This window comes from Akebia trifoliata, chromosome 5, assembly GCF_017979445.1.
Source record: "Akebia trifoliata isolate Shusen 1 chromosome 5, ASM1797944v1, whole genome shotgun sequence".
Taxonomy (NCBI): domain Eukaryota; kingdom Viridiplantae; phylum Streptophyta; class Magnoliopsida; order Ranunculales; family Lardizabalaceae; genus Akebia; species Akebia trifoliata.
In genome coordinates this window covers 13299989-13322852 of record NC_141379.1, presented here as the reverse complement: position 1 = coordinate 13322852, position 22864 = coordinate 13299989, and the positions used below count along the sequence as shown (strand labels likewise).

Genomic DNA, 22864 nt, shown 5'->3' with positions numbered 1-22864 from the left:
AATAATCATTGCTTACAGCTATTGAACGAAAAGTGAGGCAACAAACCCCTGTGGTAGGTCTCGCTTAGCTTTATGTGAGCCAACATAGTCTTCTCGTTCTTCTTCGCGTGGAACCGTGTATGTTTTAGGAGTGAATTTTGGAGGATGCGAAGGTCCAGCACTCGATTTATTCTCCTTGTCTTTTTACTCCAAATGACTAACAAGGGTTGCACTTTGGATGTCTTTGTCTTCCATTGCCTTTGTTAATTTGTTGATGGTATTTATCATCTAAGCAACTTGTTCTTCCATTGTTGGCTTTCAACTTGCATCACTGCTTTGATAGAAGTGTGAGTTTGTGATAGAGAAGTAATCGATAGGGATCTAGACGATTCCTTTCTTGACTTCGAATCAGATCTAGAATCTAACAAGTCGTCTTCTACAACGTCTGTCCACGATGCCTTTGTTGTGAGTATTATTTTTGTGGCACGTTTCTTGGAGTGATGCTGGAGAGGCTTCATCAACTTAAATCTACCAGTTTTCATCATTGTTTGCATTACGTGATGATCACGACTGATAACCTAGGCATATTTAAGGTTTTAAGAAAGGATTTTCTTACCTTTCTCAACAGTGACGAATGTGATAGCGTTTACGTTACGAGATGCCATCGATGCTTTGGTTGATGTTTTTACAATTGATTGCAAGATGAGAGGTTGAGATTGTCCCACCGGGTGTGCCAGAAATTTTTCGACAATAAATTTAAATAGATCTACCTTGAGATTTGTGAAATTATAATCGTAAATGATTTTATTGATTTTGGATAAAAAAAATGAGATACAAATCTCAATGTTTCCTCTAATTAATAGTCAAGTACAAAAAATAGTGACGATGTATGTAACTTTTCTTTTAGCCGAATTTCGAACTTTATCTATTGAAAAGGTTGCTTAGACGGTACCTTTGTTTTGTGCTTGATCTTCTGTAGATTTTCTTTTCTTGACTTCTGGAAAAGGATTTTATGCTTGATCTTCTCTTTAGTTAGAGTTCAGATCTTTGAAGAACTTTGTTTTGTCTTTAGAGAAAGGCTTAAGAGCTTCTTCTTCTCTAGAAGGAGAGCTTCTGTCTTCTCAGAGAAAGTGATCCAGATCTCCTGCAATGAGAGAGGCTCTTGTATTTATAGACTTAAAGGTAATTTAACTTTCCAATTATACCCCAACTTAAAGAGGTTTAATTGATTTATTTAAAAGGTTAAATTTGTCCAAATCCAATTTTAAGGATTTTATGGATCATTATTGGGCCGAACTCATTTGTTTGGGTGTAAGACCCAATATTTAATGTGGATCACTTGGATTTGTTGGATCATGGGCTTTATTTGCTAAAATCCAAACCTAAACCATATGAGGTCCGTCCCGATTAATAGACCCCCCAATTTAGACTTGTGGGCTCAATTTTGATTTGGAGGGTTTTTTGTTAACTTAGAAGACTACGGAGCCCATTTAATTTTGATGCCCACAATGTTTTCTGAGTTCGACATATTAAATCCTTTGATTTGAACTCCTAGAGTTAAAGATTTTAATATTGTTGGATCAATCAAAGAAACAGAAAAATTTGGGAAATAGTTGAAAAAAATACAGGTCCATCATGTAATGGTGCCTGAATCATTCCTATTAATTGATTTGAAAATTTGAGGTGTCTTCTATCTCTAACATAAGCCAGAGTAGATGTATTTAGGCTTGTGCTGATTAAGGGAACTATTGCTACCTGAATTAGGCCAAAATGAATGTAATTGTATTTTTTTTATTTTGAAGTTTTTCCAATAAACTTTGAGGAAATAATGATATATTTTCTAATTTTGCTGAAATAAACATGAATTGTTCTATTATGTTTATGATGCAATCATTCTTTAATTTTGATTTATCCTTATAAATTTCTTTTGTAGGTAGTTTTGGAATAGTCCAATTTTTTATAGATTGTTCTATATTTTCATAAGAAATTTCGTCGTTTTGTTTTATTGATATAGTTTTTATTGGTTTATTTGAGAAGAAGTACTATTTATTTGTAATTTTCTTTTAAAAAGTTTTAAAATTATTTCCATTTACACCAAATTAAAATTTTAAATATTTTTGTTCTAATGGCTGGTCAAGGATTTACTAATCGACTTACAAATCATAGACAACAAGCTTTACTATTTGACTAGGAAGCCTCGGACTTAAATCTAAAGATTTAAAACCCAAATTTGATTTTTGATGAAAAATAAAATAAAACAGTGAAAGAAAACACAATATACAGGATTGGAAATAAAGAAATTAGAGATTTGAATAATTTCGAGATCTTATCCAGTATTGTTATGGTATAAAGAGGTCTTACTGATGTATCCTTTTTGTAAGGAACAGAGAATAACTTTATGTTACTAGATCTAGCTCTTCCAGGGTGTAACTCCTTTAGCTACCAATAACTTGGATATTTTCAAGAAATTGATACGTATTTCTAGTAAAATTTAAAGTAACAAAAATTTATACCTTTGATTGAAATATACCATTGATTGAAACTTATTGAATAATTACAATACTACTCTAGATCATTAACAAATTAATGAAATTATGAAATTCAAGTAAAACCAACTGTATGCCTATCTTGAAGTGCAAAGAGATAGAGAGAGAGAGAGAGAGAGAGAGAGAGGTCGAGAGTAAGAGAGTTCAATTTAGGTTTTTTTAGGATTTTTAGGTTAGAGAGAGTAGAGAAGGAGATGGATTGAGATTGAGAGTTCTCCATCTTTTGCATTTTGGGCTTTTCGGAATCAATAATGAGCTATTGGCGTATCAGCTTCCCGCTTTTGAGAAGGAGCAGGGACCCATTATCAGTTTATCTGCTATTTTTGCAGGTGAAGGGCATTACCATTTTTTGCTTTTTCGTCTTCTTTCGAGTGTCGTGTCCTTGCGCTTCATGGCTTCTTCTGAAGGGGTCGCGGAGATGGCCAGCCATATGAAGAAAGTTAAAGGGGGAGAACGCTAGAGATGTTGCTAAGCTATGTTCCTGATTTCGATCGTCAAGCCCTGAACTTAGGATTTGACTTTCGGCCTTCTTAAATGGTCACAAGGAGGTGACATTAAAACTTATAAATGGTCACAGGGAGGTGACACTAAAACTTATAAATTTGAGGCGTTAGATCAAGCATGATCTAACGACGTAGATGATTAGGATGCTATTTGGCTCCCTTCTTTTGTCTGTTGGATGCGTCCTATATATATAGATTTCCTCCAAATAATGCAAAAAATCGCAATAAAAATCTTAACGTACTGAATGAGTTCTTCCTTCGATAGAACTCCTCAAATCATTGTTTGGTTGAAATGGTGAGGGCTTCTCATTAAATGAGAATAGATAGCGGATATGGTGGGTATAAAGTAATATAAAAGGGCATTTAAATCTTTTGCCTTTTATTTTTATTTTTATAAATGGGCATGTTCGGCACCTTACTATTTACCCTACGTTTTGCTTAACATGTTTTGTCCTACATGGGTTATAAGTTTTGGAATGGGCTGATTTTTGGTGAGGATGATCTCTATGGTGAGGAGATCATCCTCACCAAAAATCCACCCATTCCGAAATTTCTAACCCCATAAAAAATGGTTTACTAAAATAGATGGTCCACGATTCTTCAACTTGTAAACATGGGGTTAGAAGTTTCGGAATGGGCTGATTTGTTTTGAGGATGATCTTCTTACCATAGAGATCATCTAACAAAAAATCAGCTCATTCCAAGACTTCTAACCCATGAAGGACAAAACACGTAGGGCAAATAGTAGGGTGCCAAACATTTTTTTTCATAAATATAAATACTTTAAGTGGGTGCAAAGAGAGGAGATGGTGGGGGAGTAAGTAGAACGACTCAAAGCATAATTGAAACTGGTCCATCCTGAGAATTGGCCAAAATTTAATTGGGCATTAGGGCCAATTTTGAACCTACAAACTAGGCCTGTCCAAAAGTTATGTCAATTAGAACTAGCAAACTTGGCCTGGCTTGGGCTATGTTCAGACCGATTAAAAACCGACCCGTTTAAGAGCCGGTCCGGTCCAATACCCCTGCACAAAGCTAGTCAGCCAGATCTCTCCTCTCTCCTCTCTCTCTCTGTTAAGTCCGTCTGGACGAGGATTCGCAAATCGTTTAGAATCAAAGAGGCAACCTGCTTTGAATCAGAGCTTCTGAGGTATTATTCTCTCTCTCTCTCTCTCTTTCTAAAAGGGAATTTTGTTTCCTGGTTCTAGGGTTTCGCACTTTCTCTCGGGTCGAAGAACTTCTCTTTGATTCTAGGGTTTGTTGGTTTAGATTCAAACTTAAATATCTTTTCATACTATCTTCGTGTTCAAATTTCCGCGAAATGCTTCGTTGTTCACGCCACACAGAATTTCTTAGTTGTTTCGATCTGTATTTCTTTGTTTCTTTTTTTTTTTTTTTGCAGATTTCCAATTAGTCGTGAATTACAATGGCTACGATCGACGAGCCACTATATCCAATCGCAATTTTGATAGACGAGTTGAAAAATGAGGATATTCAGCTTAGATTAAACTCCATTCGAAGGCTATCGACAATCGCACGAGCTCTTGGAGAGGAGAGAACCAGAAAGGAATTGATTCCTTTTCTTAGCGAAAATAACGATGATGATGATGAAGTACTTCTTGCAATGGCGGAAGAATTAGGTGTTTTTATTCCTTATGTTGGAGGGGTGGATTTTGCCCATGTTTTGCTCCCTCCATTGGAAACAATTTGTACTGTGGAAGAAACTTGTGTGAGGGACAAAGCTGTGGAGTCGTTATGTCGAATTGGAGCTCAGATGAAGGAGAGTGATTTGGTAGAGTGGTTTATTCCTCTGGTGAAGGTAATATCGTTGTTTTTCGTCAATGTTTTGATTTTGAATTACATGCATATGGGCAGTTTCTGTTTTGGGATGTCTAGTTATTTTGTGGTGGTTGAAGTTTTTTTTGTTATAAATCTAAGAAATCTTTGGTGCATGGAGCCTTTACTATGAGATGCTCATTGTTTTATAACCACACGCTTTTTTCTTGTTCATGTATTTATCTTCTTGTTATGATCTCTTTACATGTTATAATTACCTATTATTCAGAGATTGGCAGCCGGTGAGTGGTTTACAGCTAGAGTTTCCTCATGTGGTCTATTTCATATTGCTTACCCAAGTGCCCCAGAAATGTTGAAGACAGAACTAAGGTCGACATACAGCCAGTTGTGTCAAGATGACATGCCCATGGTGAGGAGATCTGCTGCCTCAAATTTGGGAAAGTTTGCTGCTACTGTGGAATCCACCCATTTGAAGATTGACATCATGTCAATATTCGACGATCTGACACAGGATGGTATGTGGATTCTTAGAAATGTATTTGTTGGATAATGGTGGGATTATCATTTGCAAATGATTCTTGCTTAAATTAACTTCCTTTAATTTCATTATACCTCTGCTGTCATTCATTAGTGATGAAATTATTCCATGAAGAAAATGGTACTGTTATTATTATTTTTGAGTACCATTTTCTTTTCGATAAGTAAGAAAATGGTCTTGTTTGGCACATGAGAGATATTCAAGTCCAAGGGTTTAGAATAAGTACAATTAAGACTGGGTACGTGGAGTCTAAATTTAGTACTAGTACCTAGGGAGAGTGATGCAGGATGATGAGGGGAGATAAGAAAATATGGGGTTTTAGGGAATTTGTTTTAGGATTGGATAAACCCAAAAGGTAAAATGAAAACAATGATTGTATGTATGAACACAATCCCAATGAAAATGGTTAAAGGTTTGTTGGGTAAGGAAAAAATTAAGGGTTATAGATTTGGAAAAGAGATTAATGAAATAAAGGTTAAAGGAAGTGGAGAAGGATTAAAGGTAAAATAAAATGGGATTTGTAGGTTTCAAGAATCAAGAAAGGGATTTCAAGAATTGTGAATTAAGAATCAAGATTTCTTGAAAAATAAAAAAAACAAAGTTTATGGGTTGGGTTTTTGAAATGATTAGAGGGTTTTTGATAGTTTCTTAATCTCTTACAAAGAAAACAAAGTTTATGGGTTGAGTTCTTGAAAGGATTAGAGGGTTCTTGATGGTTTCTTAATCTCTCACAAATAAACAAAAGAAGATAGAGGATAAAAAAAATATTAAAGAAAAAAATGATATTTACCTTGGAATCACCACAATGATTTCTATGGCATCAACCATGTTGAATGCACCAACATTTAAAAGAAAACAAAAACAGAGACTTCTATAATTTTGTTTATTCCATTCATTCTCTTAAATAAACCCTAATACAATTTATAAATAAAAAAATCACCTAAGAGTTGTAATAAAACTAAAATACTAAATAAAATAACTTAATTTTCGTAAGTTTCTCTCACTTAATTTTTGAACCCTAATAAATTTAAATAAAAGATAAAATAACGTTACTAAATTGCCCCTAAATATTATACTAAGACCATGGGCCAATAAAAAATGAAAGTAAGTCCAAAAAACATAAAAATAAATCCCTAAAACAATTCAAAACTAAAAAATAACTAATCTAAAATAATCTTGAGTGATAAAATGATAAATCTAGACCCAATTAAGTAAAAACCTAAGTAATTACAAATTTTTCGTCGGAACCCTTACCCTTGACTGTTGGCTTGATTTGTGTTTTTGCATTAGTGAGGATGTTGGATGAAAATTGATGGTCTATAACTGCCTCGAAGCGACCACTTTTCTTATCTTGGATCTATTCTATATAATGGTGGAGAGATTGAGGAAGATGTTGCCCATAAGATCAGAGTTGAATGGTTAAAGTGGAGGTGAGCCTTTATAGTGTTATGTGAGTGAGGTGTCAAATTAAAATGAATAATTTATAAGGTGATAGTAAGACCAACTATGCTTTATGGAGCTAAATGTTGGGTTGTTAGGAAGCATCATGTTAATAAGTTTTTTTTTTTTTTTGGATGGGTAAGTTGGACTTGAACCAATGACCTCAAAGTTGCTTTGCAATGTGTCAAACCAACTGAGCTATGGTTCTAAGCCCCTCATGTTAATAAGTTCAGCGTAGCATGGATAAGGATGTTGAAGTGGATGGGTGGAACAACTAGGAAAGATAAAAATGGAAATGAACATATTTGAGAAAAATATAGTAGCAGCTCCAATAAGCGATAAACGGTCGATTGAGAGGGTTTTGGGCATGTTCGATGAAAGCTGATTAAGGCCCTAATTAGAAAAACATTCAAGGTTATGAAAAAAATGAGAAGACCAAAAGAAAGTGGATTGAGATAATGAAAACAAATATGAACACACTTTCAATACCATAAGACATAGCTCTACACTGAGTGAAATATAAGAGTATGATTCATTTAGCCAATTATGAATCCTTTGGACAAGGTTTTAATGATGATAATGTAAGAAATCACCTTTGTAACTTACCGTTTCTTTGGAAGTTTTGAATACCAAATGTTCATTTTACTTTCTTCTTTCCAATTTTAGTTGGAGTAGTTCTCATTCTTGAACATATATATATATATATATATATATATATATATATTGATAAATGAAGATTTTATCGAATAAGAGGACAAGACGTCCTCAAAAAAGTACAGAAGAGACTTAAACTCTCTCGTTATAAACGAGATACCATCTAAATAAAATTCCTAAAAAAAACAATCCATTGAACTCCCTAAATTGTTTACACCAGAAGGAAATCAAACCAAGAGTGGTTATGATTGGATCTTGAGAGGTACTAACATTCCCTTAAAGGTATGACCAGTCCTTTCTTTCCATAAGCTTGGATCTTGAGAGGTACTAACATTCCCTTGAAGGTACTACCAGTCCTTTCTTTCCATAAGCTCCAACAAACAATGAAGGGAACCATCTTCCAAAGAATCTTTTCTCTTCCAGAAGTAGAGATATTTAGAAGTTTATCCTAAGTTATACCTTGTGTTGAGTGCTGTCTTTATTGCTAATTATTCATATGACCATCTTTCATTAGACAAAGGAAACATCATTGGTGCCCATGTGTAAGGCTTAATTATCAATGTTAATAAAAACCTCTCAGGCAGGTTGGTTTGGAACACCCTGTAATATAGGGCTACAAGCATCTTTATTGTTTACTTATGTGTGCTACTTAAAATTGGTTAGGTCGAAGCTCTTCAAGTTTAGTCAACATTATCTGTTGCGCTGCGATTTTGGGACCCGCAACCAGATCAACATCCCATGACTCAAGCCCTGGGTTGAGATAGTGAATGGGAGAGGTGATGAGAGAGATGGGATGATGGGAATGAAGATGAGAGTAGGAATGGATGGATCGTCCCCCTTCCCTAAAGTTCATTCTTTCCAAATTTTTTTGTATATTCTTCCTTGATTGGTGGGTAAATTCTTCCTCCTCCCAAAAAGAACTTTCAATTCCACTCAAAATCTCATCTAAAAAAGAAAGGTCCCATAAAAGTCCAAGGCACATATTCCTTTTTAGTATCCTCCAACAAGGGCTCATCCTTTCGACAAGTTCCAATATTTGGTAAGAATTTCAATTTAAAAAATAAACAACCTATGGAAAGAGAGGGAATATTCCCATCTAGGTGGCAACCCATCTCAAGCTTCCAACTTGGGTGGGATGTCCCTACCACTTACCATCTTTGGGTAATGTGAAAAAAAAAAAAAAAAAAAAATACTAAAAGACTCCTAATTTCCTCCCAAAGACACCAAAATCGCCTAAACTCCCACTTGAATTTGGTCTCGGTCAACAACTTGGACTATGTCCCTATGGGTTTTCAAAGACTCAAGGATCCAAAGATCCAAACCAACCATAAGAGTAAAAGCAGTGGTTTAAAATTCCCAAGGCGTACTTTAGGCAGTTTGGGTTCTTGAGGCGAGGGGTAAGCCTCAAGACGTAACGAGGCATAAGACTCTACAATTTTATAAAGGAAAATGCTGAAGTAACATTGAAATTGACATCGTTTCAAACATTGCTGACGTGGATATGTGTACAAAATCATAGATGCTTTTCATCGAGACACAAGTGAGAAGCATCTATGGTTCTGTGCACACCAATGTGTGAAATGATGTCAATTTTAGTGTTACTCTAGTACGGCTCTTTTATAAAAATCCCCCTAAAAATATATAAAATCATAATAAATAGAAAATACTATAGAAATGAAGTAGCATTTTAATGGGGCCATTGTAATATGCCCCTTAATTTTTCAAAATTTCGAAATAGTTTTGGCTAATCTTTTTATTTTCTCGTTCCTTCTACAAATATGCTTCCATCTCCTTATTAAAATCTTCGGGTGCACATGGGCATGGATTAATATTTTTTTTTCTAGTGCATGCAAGATGGTTATTCAACCTCTTCACCCATCTTTATTATATTAAAACTGTGTACACTATTAAGAGTTTATTATGTAATGGGGTTCTTTAGTTTGTTGTTTTCTTATAACTAAGGGCATCATTGTCTTTTCCTATTTTCTCTTCTTAATATATAATCTCTCCACATTGGAGAGAGGGTATTAGGGGTCTTCCTCATAGCAAACTTCTCTCTCTTTCTTTCTCAAATCCTTCTTAGTATCAGAGCATGGCACAACTCTAGGGACTTCCACGACCATTTTTCTCCATCTAGCCACCACACATCGCCTCCATCTTTCACTACAGGATTCTCACAGTTGTTGTGGAGGTCCATTTTATTTATTTATTTTTCATTTTCTCTTGAGATTGAGATCTCATTCATTACTGTTGCTGCTACCCAGCCTATGACACCGTAGATGCTTGTTTTTCTCACATTGTCATGTAATTAATCTTGAGTCAAAATCGTATGTTGTTGTCCAGGCAATTCTTCAGCCCTTGTATGCTCATCAGATCGATTTGAGTAGATTTCTATCATCGTTGTTGATGCTTCCTTGCACCTGGGTTGGGTTGCGGCTTCTTCCTCCATCCACGAAACGTGGTACTTGTCATCTTTCTTTCATTCAGTCCAGGTTATTAATGTTTTTCTGCGGGTGATTCATTATTTTTGGTGGTTGGTATTTCGATTGGTAGTTATTATTCCGACTGTTAGTGTTACAACTACTAATTCTGGGGTTGATATTTCTTGGGCAAAACTCCAATGCCCAACGTATCACGAATGCCCTTCTAGATGGGAAGAATTTTCCTTATTGGTCTCGATTTGTTCGTATTTGTTTAGGGAGTTGAGGGAAGTTTGCATGGTTGCTTGAGAAAGGCGTTCCCCAACCAAATATCATTGATGTTGGATATACCCAATGGGTCATTGATAAATGTACTATTCTGGGATGGTTTTATAACTCTATGGAGCAATGGATATGCGTCATGTTTATGTACCAAAACTTATTCTCATGTTTGGAATGATTTGCAGATATACAAGCTATATTGAGATAATTTTTAGGCCACTCATGGTACATAGAGTGTGGAAAATTATTTTGGATTTCTTCAGTCCCATTGGGAAGAGCTTGCATATTACGTGTCTATGGCGGATATTCTTGTAGCAGCTGCGCAGGTTGTGGAGAAACGTATTGAACAACAATAGACTTATTAGTTTCTTATGGGCCTTCGTCCAGAATTTGAGTCGTTTCGAACTCAAATTCTGAACATATCGCCACTTCCCTCATTATTTGAAGCATTTGCAATGATTGATGGAGATGAGTGTAGACACCATTATTTCTACTCCTAGCACTACATGGATCCAATTACTGATCAGATGGCTCTCGTAGCCACTCATGGTTATTTTGATAATCGAGCTACTAGTTCTGGAGGCCAAGGCCGTGGCCATGGTGGTGGAGTAATCTGTGGTCATTGTGGTAAACTTGGTCATGAGAAAGCCAGGTGTTTCCAGCTCTATCCACATTTGATGCGGTCGAGGACTTTCACTTTTTTTGGAATGGTCTCTTCTACTGCTGTTGTTGTCGAGTCCCCATCTTCTACTAATGTTTACACTTCGCCATCCAATTGATAGATATGAGACAACTACACGATCACATTGATGCCATTCTCAGGATCGACTTCCATCTTAGACTATGTCTCAGGCTTCTTCTCCTATCTCATATGCTTTTGTGGTATCCTGTCTGCCTTCCATGTCACTCAATTCAGCCCAGTTGCTCACTATTGGGTCATTGACTCAAGTGTCTTTAACCATATGACTAGCTAGTCAATATTTTTCTATGGTTGAGCGCCAATCACAGAAATATATACTTCTTGTTGATAGTTCTTACACCTATCATCAGCAAGGGTACTGTTCCATTATCATCTAGTTTATCTTTAGACTCTGTTCTTCATATTTCTCTCCTTGCCTTAAATCTTCTATCTGTAAGCCGATTTACCCGATCTTTACATTGTTTCGTTGACTTTTTTTCCTGACCACTGTGTTTTTCAGGACCTAAATTCAAAGATGATTTTTGGCAGGGGGTATGAAAGGAATGGGTTGTACACGTTTAGTGCCACTCCGACTGCTGCTCATGCTTCAGTGTTACCAGATACCTCTAGACAATCTTTTTCTTTTCAAACTCTAGATTTATGACATGCCCAATTAGGACATGCCAATTTTCAGCATTTATGTTCATTGTTTCCTCATTTATAGAATATTTGTCATGCTCATAAATTTCAGTGTGTTGTGCAAACACACGCAATACTTATATTTCTTGTATGAATCGTTGCACTAATTTGTTTGATTTAGTTCATACCGATGTCTGGGGACTTGCTCCTATTACTTTTTTTGATGGCTATCACTATTACTTGACTTTTATTGATGATTATTCTCGATGTACTTGGGTTTGTTTACTTAAATCTCATTTTGAAGTTTTCTCTATCTTTGTTAAATTTTTGAAAATGGTTCAAACTCAGTTAAATACTACGGTTAAAATCATTTGGTTTGATAATGGAGGAGAATACATTTTTGGGGGGAGTTTAGATCTCATCTTCAACAGTTGACGTGTCCTTACACACCAGAACAAAATGTGGTGGCGAAATGCAAGACCCGTCATCTCATGAATGTTGTTCAGTGTTTGCTTTGTGGTATGCACATTCCCAAGTCTTATTGAAGTATGGCTGTCTTGATATCTACATATTTGATTAATCGGACCTTTAGTCTAACTTTGGGAGGTTAGGCTCCCTTATATGTGTTGTACCCTAATAGTACTTTCTTTCCCATCGTTCCATGGGTTCTCGGTTGCAATTGTTTTGTTCATAATCGTTGTCCTTTACAAATAAAACTTGATGATAAAGCTTTTCGATGTCTCTTTCTTAGATATTCTACTATGTCTAAGGGGTACCGTTGTTATGATCCTCTGTGTGGTAGGGTAATCCATTCTCTTGATGTCACTTTCTTCAAAAATGTTCCCTTCTTTGGTGATTCTTCCTTGCAGGTTATGCCATCTACTTCAAAGCCAGCCTCAGAGCCTTTTTTTCTTGTCTGTCCTGCTTTGGTTTTCTCCCTTGTTTGTCCTGCATCTTCTCTTTAGTTAATGGTTTATTCTCGCTTCCCAAAGTAGGTCGTTCAGCCCATTCCACCTGCACCTTTGCCATCCTCTTGGACTTAGGTACATCTCTCCCTTGTTCTATCTCTACTTTACCTTCATTTGACCTCGATTTACCTGTTGCCCATCGGAAAGACAAGCGAGGATGCGATACTAATCATTCTATTGTCCAATTTGTTTCATATTAGGATCTATCCCCTTCTTATATGTCCTACCTTGTTGCTACTTCTATACGTATCCCTCGCACAGTGACAGAGGCTTTATAGGATCCTTATTGGACTGCGGCTATGCAGGCATAGATGGATGCTTTGTAGACAAATCAAACATGGGAGTTGGTTTTTCTTCTTCCAAGGAAGCATACTGTTTGCTGTAAATGGGTTTTCATAGTCAAATAGTATGCCGATGGTACTATTGATTGTTACAAGGCTTGTCTTGTAGCTAAGGGCTTTACCCAAACACCGGGAAAGGATTTTGGTGCTACTTTCTCCCTAGTCACTAAGTTGATGATTGTTTGGCTTCTTGTTTCTCTTGCAGCTTGTCATTCGTGGCCTCTTCATCAACTAGGCATCAAAAATGTCTTTCTTCATGTTAACTTGACGGAGGAGATCTACATGTACAAACCACCTGGGGTTCAACTTCAGGGGAAGTATTCCGGGAAAGTGTGTCGCATTCTCAAATCCTTATATGGGCTAAAGTAGTCTCTACGGGCATGGTTTCAACGCTTTAGCACAGTTATATTATCTATGGGGTTCACCAGATGCCATTCTGATCACACATGCTTTATTCATCACTCGACTCTATAGGGGCGTCGTACTATTGTTCTTGTTTATGTTACTGATATAATTATCACTGGTGATGATACACCTTGGATTGTTAAGGTGAAAACCGAACTACAACAAGCTTTTGAAGTAAAAGATCTTGGTCCCCTACGATATTTTCTTGGTATTGAAATAACACGATTTCATTTTGACATTTCACTTTCATAACGAAAGTACACCCTAGACTTACTAGAGGATACTGGTATGCTTAGTTGTCGTCCTGCCTTTTCTCCCATGGACTTGAATCATCGTATCCATGCCAAGTCTGGTGATCTTTTCCCAAATCTTTCTATTTATCGTCTAGTGGGTCGGTTGATTCATTTGACGAACTCTCGACATGATATAACCTTCGCTGTTAGTGTTGTGAGCCTGTTCATGCATGTGCCTCGGTGTAACGGCCATGTACTCTGACACCTAGAGTTTAGGTGTAGCTCGCCCCGGAGTCACCTGGGAGCACCCATGTAATACTATGTAAGGCTCGTCATGAAGTCATGTCAGCCCTCGTACCAGGGCATACCTGTTAGCTTAGGGTACATGTCATTTTCGTAATAAGGGAGTATGACCGGCCTCCATTTTTTATGTTTCCTTCTGAAAACCTGGGAAAGACTTAGCATACTCTTTGTAGGAAGGGTGTCAGTGCTATCCCAATCCCCGACCTACACCCACGTTGTTGAAGCCCAGCTCCGTGGAAGTCCCGTGTGTCATAGGATCATCTATTGCTTTGTAACGCATTTATTGTTTTTGTAACGCGTTACCTCGTGTAATCAATATTATATTAACAAAGTTGCTTCCGGGCTTTGTCTCGTGTTGCCTCGTTTACTTGTTTGCTAGCTACGTGTGTGTGGTGTACGATCATTTTACAGGCTTGCAAGTGGATTTGACCCTTTTGTGCCGCACGACCTTGCTTCGAAAGAATAGGGCCATGACAGTTGGTTTCAGAGCTACAGTTGTTTGAGCACAGTTAGTATTCCCCCTAGCTCTTCCCCCGAGATTCCATTTAGTTCACGCGAACGATGGCAAGAGGAACTACTAGTATCGAGGATCAATCCGTTCCAAACACACCAGTACCACGTACAAACAAGGAACACATTGAGGTATTAGAGGAAAAGATAGGTATGCTATCCGGTATAGTTGATGGTATAGCGCAATTAGATGGTTGCCAGAACACGCTGGAGGGAAGATCCGAGACATTCAGAGCCAGAATGACTGACCTCGATGATCCATAACCACTTTACAGGAACAGATTACGGAGCTCACTACTAAGGTAAGTTTCCTAGTAAGAGCCGTTGGTAATAAGCGGCCTACTGGTAGTGATGCTTCTCCCTTGTGCTTGCGAGTCCCTGAGCCACGCGCCTTCAGTGGTGCACGCGATGCAAAAGAGCTCGAGAATTTCCTGTTTGATATGGAACAGTACTTCCGTGCAGCTCGATCGGATTCAGAAGAGGTAAAAGTAACAATTGCTTCTATGTATCTTGCAGGTGACGCTAAGCTATGGTGGCGAACGAAGTACACCGAGATGGAGAGTGGCCAATGTTCCATCGATACATGGGAGGACCTCAAAAAGGAGCTAAAGAATCAGTTCTTACCCGAGAATGTGGAGTTCATTGCCCGCAGAAAGTTGAGGCAACTCCAACAGACAGGTACCGTGCACGACTCCGTCAAGCAATTTTCCTCATTGATGCTTGATATCCATGATATGTTAGAGAAAGACAAGCTGTTCTCATTTACAGAAAGGCTTAAGCCTTGGGTTCAGACAAAACTACAAAGGCAATGTGTGCAAGATCTCACAACTGCTATTGCCGCAGCTGAGCGGTTGACGGACTATTCTCCCGTGGATGGGAGTAGAAAGAAGGTATCCAATCAGTCGAAAGAGTACTGTCCGCAGAGTGAACACACCAATGGGTCTTTCAAAGGTAAAAATGGAGGATCTAGACACAGTCCAAGCAGGAGATCCCAACGGGATTCCTCCCCTTCGAAGAACACAGGTACCCAGTCCAACAATCACCGCAGCAAGATTCTGTGTTACTTGTGTGGTGGTTCTCATAAGACGTTCAAGTACCCGCAAAGAAGCAAGTTGAACGCATTGTTAGCTTCCTAGAGTGACCTTAGTCACGAGAGTTCAAGTGAGAAAGATGAGGATGAATCTTCTCACATGGGAGCCATGCATCTGTTGAATGCAATGAAATAGACCTCTGAGACTCAGAAGATCCGTCAGCGTAAGGGTCTCATGTATGTTGATGTGGAGATTAGTGGTAAGACCACCCAGGCAATGGTTGATACGGGAGCTATACATAGCTTCATTGCACCTGCAGAGGTGAAGCACCTCAATATCCGACTCGAAAAGGATTCAAGCCGTATGAAAGCTGTTAATTCCGAGGCCACTCCTATACAAGGGTCGGCCAAGTCCGTGGCCGTCAAGATAGGTCCATGGAAGGGTAAGCTAGATCTTCTTGTAGTTCCACTCGATGAGTTCCGAGTCATCATTGGGATGGATTTTTTGCGACAGAACAGGGCCGTTCCGATGCTATTTGCCAACACTTTGGGCTTGCTAGGTGAAAGTCCAAGCTTCATTCCTTTCTCTACAGTTAAAGAAAGGGTTGAAGAAATATGAGCAAACGTTTCTTGCTACCTTACGAGTTGAACCTGATGATTAGGACCATAATTCAACTTCCCCATTGGTAAAACAGGTTTTGACTGAATTTGATGATGTTATGCCGGAAGAGCTTCCGAAGACCCTACCGCCACGTAGGCCGATTGATCATCAAATCGAATTATTACCTGATGCCAAGCCTCCTGCAAAGGGGCCATACAGGATGAGTCCTCCAGAACTAGCTGAGCTACGCAAGCAACTTGATGGACTTTTAGAGTCTGGATTTATCAGACCTTCGAAGGCACCTTATGGGGCGCCTGTTTTATTCCAGAAGAAGCATGATGGATCATTGCGATTTTGTGTAGACTACCGAGCGCTGAACAAGGTTACCGTCAAGAATAAGTATCCGATTCCACTGATTGCTGATTTGTTTGATCAACTTGGGGCAGTCAAGTATTTTTCCAAGTTGGATTTGAGATCAGGGTACTATCTAGTACGGGTTGCAGATGGAGATGAGCCGAAAACTACCTGTTCTACCAGGTATGGCGTTTATGAGTTTTTAGTTATGCCCTTCGGCCTTACGAACGCACCTGCGACATTCTGCACCTTGATGAACGACCTCTTCAGACAGTACCTCGACAAGTTTGTTGTGGTATATCTTGATGATATCGTAGTATACAGTTCTACCTTAGAAGAGCACGTTCAACATTTACGCAAGGTATTCCAAGTGCTTCGCGACAATCAGTCGTATGTTAAGCTAGAGAAGTGTTCATTCGCTCAAGAGCAAATTATGTTTCTTGGCCACGTTATGGGTAATGGACAGATTCGGATAGACATGGAGAAAGTGCGATCTATTGATGAATGGAAAACCCCATTTATCGTCACAGAACTCAGGTCATTCCTTGGTCTTGTGAACTATTATTGACGTTTCATCCAAGGGTATTCCAAACGAGCCGCACCTCTCACAGATCTGTTGAAGAAAGATCACACTTGGTCCTGATCGGACAAGTGTCATGAAGCGTTTGAAGACCTCAAACTTGTTGTTATGCAAGACCTAGTCTTAGCTCTACCTGACATCACCAAGCCGTTTGAAGTTCAGACAGATGCATCTGATTTTGCTATTGGAGGAGTGTTGTTACAAGATGGGCATCCACTTGCTTATGAAAGTCGAAAGCTCAATGATGCTGAGAGACGTTATACCGCACAAGAGAAAGAGTTGTTAGCCGTCGTCCACTGTTTGAGAGTTTGGAGACATTACTTGTTGGGATCACAAGTTCATGTGAAGATCGATAATGTGGTCGTGAGCCATTTCCTAACTCAGAAGAAGTTGACACCAAAACAGGCTCGTTGGCAAGAGTTCCTCGCAGAGTTTGACTTGGCCTTGGATTACAAGCCAGAAAAGAATAATAGCGTGACCGATGCCTTGAGTCGTAAAATAGAGCTAGCAGCAATTCGGCGACAAGTTTCTCAAGTCACCAGCACTTTACAGCAGAGAATTCATGATGGTTTGAATAGTGATCCCCAAGCAAAGGCCATATTGGATATGGTGCAGAAGGGGAAAACACGCTGTTTCTGGGTTGTTATATACCACCAAAAGCCGTATGTTTGTTCCACGTGCGGACGGGCTAAGACGAGAACTGATGAGGGAGTGTCACGACACTCCATGGGTTGGCCATCCGGGCTGGCGCCGTACATTAGCTCTCTTGGAGCGAGGATACTACTGGCCGAACATTCGTGATGATGTGTTAGATTATGTGAGGACCTGCCTCATTTGCCAGCAAGACAAGATCGAGCGCGACAAACCAATCGGGCTGCTGGAACCGCTTCCAGTCCCCCAAAGGCCTTGGGAAAGTTTTTCTATGGACTTTGTCTCAGGTTTGCCGAAGGTTGCAGAGTATGGGTCCATCCTTGTGGTTGTGGACCGTTTCTCCAAATATGCTACATTTATATCGACCTCGACATATTGCTCAGTAGAAGAAACAGCGCACTTATTCCTCAAGCATGTCGTCAAGTATTGGGGTGTGCCCAACAACATCGTTAGCGATAGAGATTCAAGATTTACAGGGAGATTCTGGACCGAATTGTTCAGATTACTTGGGTTTCAACTTGACTTTTCGACCAGCGGACATCCTCAAACAGATGGGCAGACTGAAAGATTTAATGCCATGTTGGAGGACTATCTCAGGCATTTTGTCACTGCCAACCAGAAGGATTGGGCGAATTTCCTCGATGTCGCACAATTCTGTTTCAACCTTCTGAAGAGCTCTTCCTCCAACAAGAGTCCTTTTGAACTTATTACTGGCCAACAACCTTTAACTCCTCATACTATTGTTTCAAGCTATCAGGGACAGTGTCCAAGGGCGTACAGGTTTGCAAAGTTTTGGCAAGACAACAATGAAATCGCCAGATCTTACCTTGAAAAAGCGTTGAAAAAGATGAAGAAATGGGCTGATGGACATCGTCGACCAGATCGTTTCAAAGTTGGTGACTTAGTTCTACTCAAGATAGATCAGTTGAGAAGGTTCAACCGAGTACAGCGAGCAAACAGGGGACTACTACAGCGTTATGAAGGTCCAATGCTCATCCTCTCTCGAGTCGGCAAGGTTTCCTACAAGCTGAAGTTACCGCACTGGTTACGCAACATCCACCTTGTCTTCCATGCCAGTTGTCTCAAGCCATTCCATGCAGATCCAACAGATCCAGCACGCAGCATTTCAACACGTTCAACTTCTTGTTCAACAATCCAGTCGGAACGTGTTGTCGACAAAGTTCTCGTCGAGCGTCAAGTCAGCAGCAGTTCAAGCAAGCAGCAGCACATGGAGTACTTCGTCACATGGAAGAATTTGCTAGAATGTGAAGCCACCTGGGAAAGAGTAGAGAACCTACAGCCATTCAAGCAGAAGATTGAAGAGTTTGTTAGGGACAATGCGACGAGGACGTCTGCAGAATAGGTGGGGGAGACTGTAACAGTCATGTACTCTGACACCTAGAGTTTAGGTGTAGCTCGTCTCGGAGTCACCCGGGAGCACCCATGTAATACTATGTAAGGCTCGTTATGAAGTCATGTCAGCCCCCGTACCAGGGCATATCTGTTAGCTTAGGGTACATGTCAGTCCCGTGCCAGGGCACACTTGTTAACTTAGTGGCAGTAATAAGGGAGTATGACCGGCCTCCACTTTTGATGTTTCCTTCTGGAAACTTGGGAAAAACTTAGCGTACTCTTTGTAGGAAGGGTGTCAGTGCTATCCCAATCCCCGGCCTACACCCACGTTATTGAAGCCCAGCTCCGTGGAAGTCCCGCGTGTCATAGGATCATCTATTGCTTTGTAACGCATCTATTGTTTTTTTGTAATGCGTTATCCCGTGTAATCAATATTATATTAATAAAGTTGCCTCCGGGCTTTGCCTTGTGTTGCCTCGTTTACTTGTTTGCTAGCTACGTGTGTGTGGTGTACGATCATTTTACAGGCTTGCAAGTGGATTTGACCCCCTTGCGCCGCACGACCTCTCTTCGAAAGAATAGGGCCGTGACACTCGGGCATCACACTAAGAGGCTATTTATTAGATTCTACGGTATTTGAAGTCTTGTCATAGTTTAGGACTATTTTGCCATGCTCATGCTTAGTTGTCCATTTCCTGCTATACAGATTCTAATTATGCTGGCTCCCTCACGGATCCGACTTTTGTACTTTCCATAGAGGGAATCTCATTTCTTGGAAAAGTAAGGAACAAAATGTCGTGTCTCGATCATCTATAGAGGCACTATCTATAGAGGCTGAGTATAGTGCCATCGCTCAGGGCACATGTGAGATCCTTTGGTTTTGATCTCTACTTACTGAGTTGAGTTTTCTTCTAACTAGTTCATCTACCCTATATTGTGATAACCGATCTTCTTTTATGCTTTACTTTGATTCTGTTCTACATGCGAGGACTAAGCACATTGAGGTATATATTCACTTTTTCAAGGAGAAAGTCTAGGCCGGTACCATTGATCCTGTCTTCGTTTCCTCAAAAGAACAACTTGCTGATATATGGACTAAGTCAGTTGGGCCATCCACCTTATGCTCTATGATTGTCAAGCTGGGCTTAGTTAATGTCTTTGCTCTAGCTTGAGGGGGAGTATTGGGAGTTTATTGTGTGATGGGGTTCATTAGTTTGTTGTTTTCTTATAACTAAGGGCATTATTGACTTTTCTTAATGTATAACCTCTCCCATGTTGGAAAGAGGGTATTAGGGGTTTTCCTTATAAAAATCTCTCTCTCTCTCTCTCTCTCTCAAATCCTTCTTATACACATTCTACATAAATATATGACTTCTCCGAATTGGTATTTTACCCATTTAATTTCAACCCCATGATTCCAAGCAAGGTATTTCTTATAACCTCTACCTTTCTTACTTGTTCACCACTGTCTCTAGCCATTTCTAGCATCCACCATCAATAATAGGAAAAACAAAATAAGAGAAAAATATGAGATTTTACAAAAACTTAAAGAAAGTGCACATAATAATCACATACCTTTAATATTCAGTGAAGTTTTGGTTTAATGATTCCGTTTGATGCAAATCTTTGTAAGAAACTCATAAAAAAGGACAGAATCGAACTCAGATGGATATTGAAATCACAATGAAGAAGTCTTTGTGTAAAGAGAAAATAATGTTTAAGAAAGATTTCTAGATTTCTCTCTAAATATTTATTTTCTTAACCTTAAAACACCCCAACTTAAAAATGTTTTAGAAAATAAATAGTTTTAGAAAGGGTAAATAAGTAAAGTGAGTTTTTGTAGGTTGTGCAAGTTTGACGAGAAATCTGTGGACCACATCCTTCCCCATTGAGTGATTGCTTCCTTGGTTTGGTCTCATTTTTTCAGCTTGTTTGGAGTTGTGGAATGCATTTCTAGAACACCATGGAGTGTGTTTGGGTGTTGGTCTCAATGGGGAATGGGTTTTCAAGCCTTTAAAAAGGAAGTTATGGTCCATCTTTCCCTTTGTCATTTGTTGAGGGCATGATAGAAATGCTAGGGTGTTTGAGGATGAGAAGCAAGAAGTCCACAAGGCTATCATTCAGTTGGGTGGATGTATGAATTTCTCCACATTCGCTGAGAGGTGCTCTATTGTCAACGAGAATTAAGGTTTAGGGTGCTTTCCTCCTCTTTCCAATGGCTTCTCTCCCTTCTTATTTCTCGTGTTTTCTTCCTCATCCTCTCCCTACGGCCCTCGCCCTCTCTCTTTCTATCTTCTTTTGTCCTTATTGGAATTTTCCAGGTTGGCTTCTTTTGGGATCTTCTTCTCCTCAACTTCTAATTTTCTTTAATCATTCAATCTCCATGGTCTCAAGGGTAGCCTCCCAACTCTGTTTCACCTTCGAGGGGAGTATGGAAAGGCTTTAAATCCCTTCAATTTGCTTGATAGACAAACTGAAGGTCAATAAAGTAGGTATGCTCAAGAGCTACTCTTGGTTGGCATTTCAAGTGGTTGTTTTTCAAGCTACTCCCCCTTGGCGGGGGGAGGGGGGGGGGGGGGGGAGCTGGTCCACACCTGAGCTACTGAGCTCCCGACCCGCTATTCCTTGTCTAGTGGAATAGAGTAAGGGCCTTCTAAAAAAAATAAAAAAAATTCTGATCTTTTTAGCTAAAAAAATTATTTCTTACCTGAAATGAGAAGATTTGTGTAATGAGCTTCTTTCCTCCTCACACTCCGTTCCCCTTGTATGGAGCCAACGTCGCAGTAAAGTATGTCATGCCTCAACTATTCCCCACCCTTTGCTGCAGAGGACTCTGCTTTTCGGGATCCTAATAGGCATTGAGGTGACAATAGGCTTTCATTGAGTCACCGATTGCTTATTGTCAGTGATCGCCTTCTTGTACCGAGTGTTTTTGCATTTCATTTATAATTTCATTAATTGAGGTGTTATAAGAAAAACTTGGGTTAGGCAATAAAAGCTCTTTTTATTTTTATTTTTTTGATTGGTAAAATAATTTTATTAGAATAAAACGGAGAGATGACCGATCGAAAGAGATGAGAAAACACACAAACCTATCAAAAGAGCCTACCGAGACCCAAGAAACCCTCCCCGAAAGGAGCTACACCATAACCAAATTGCAAATCCTGTCCCACCTAACAATGAAGTCCTCAAAGAAAATACCCTTGATTTCTTTTTTAAGTGTTTACATCTAAAAACCAACAAAGCTAGGATTTCCACCAACACTTAAAAAAAAATGACAAGTTAAATTTATTGAAAAGAGGACAAGATGTCCCCAAACGAGAATACAACAAACAAGCAAAGAGAACAAATAAAAAAGATTATCCCCTAACATTCTCCCATCTAAATAGAAAATCTTCGAAAACCAAACCCTTAAACTCCTTAAATTGCTTACACCAAAGGAATAACAAACCGAGAATACTAAAAATGATTTCTTGCATGTTACTCTCATTCCCTTCAAAAGTACGCATGTTCATTTCCTTCCACAAACCCCAACAAATTGTGAAAGAAGTTAACTTCCACCTACTAGAAGAAGAGTAGGCCTTCCAACTAAAAAGGAGGGAGATAACTGAACTCGAAAGACACCACAAGACCTTAAACAAGGAAAGGATATGGGACCAAACACCAAAAGCAACCTCACAATGAATAAGAATATGATCCACAAACTCACCACTCGATTTGCACAAGTAACAAAAATCAATCAGATGAGAACCTTACACCCAAGAGAGTTAATCGTTGGAAGCTTATTCAAATCTGCCAATCACATGAAAAATGACACTTTTGTAGGTACCTTGGAGTTCCAAATCAAGGAAGAAAGAAAACATACCTCTTTGTCATCTTCAAGAATCGAAAAAGATTTGATAGAACAATGACTGTTTTTATTGCCTTCCCAAATTCGACGATCCGCCCTATCCAACGAAGTACCTGTGGAGGCCTAGTAAATCCGAGATAAAGATAGTGTCCTCAATCTCCCAATCATTCAATCTTCTTCTTAACTCAAAATCCCAAGACTTACCTCT

General features: G+C 39.0%; 1 protein-coding gene across 1 annotated transcript in view; it reads left to right on the top strand.

Moving 5' to 3' along the window:
• Window positions 1–4020: 4020 nt before the first annotated feature.
• The window catches only part of LOC147401511 (uncharacterized), a 35850-nt gene continuing 17006 nt past the window's right edge, over window positions 4021–22864 (top strand). Inside the window, exons 1-3 of the mRNA XM_086442820.1 lie at window positions 4021–4178; window positions 4431–4847; window positions 5094–5340. Coding sequence (XP_086298946.1) covers window positions 4455–4847; window positions 5094–5340 — 640 coding nt within the window. The 5' untranslated portion in view covers window positions 4021–4178; window positions 4431–4454. The remainder of the gene's footprint in view (window positions 4179–4430; window positions 4848–5093; window positions 5341–22864) is intronic.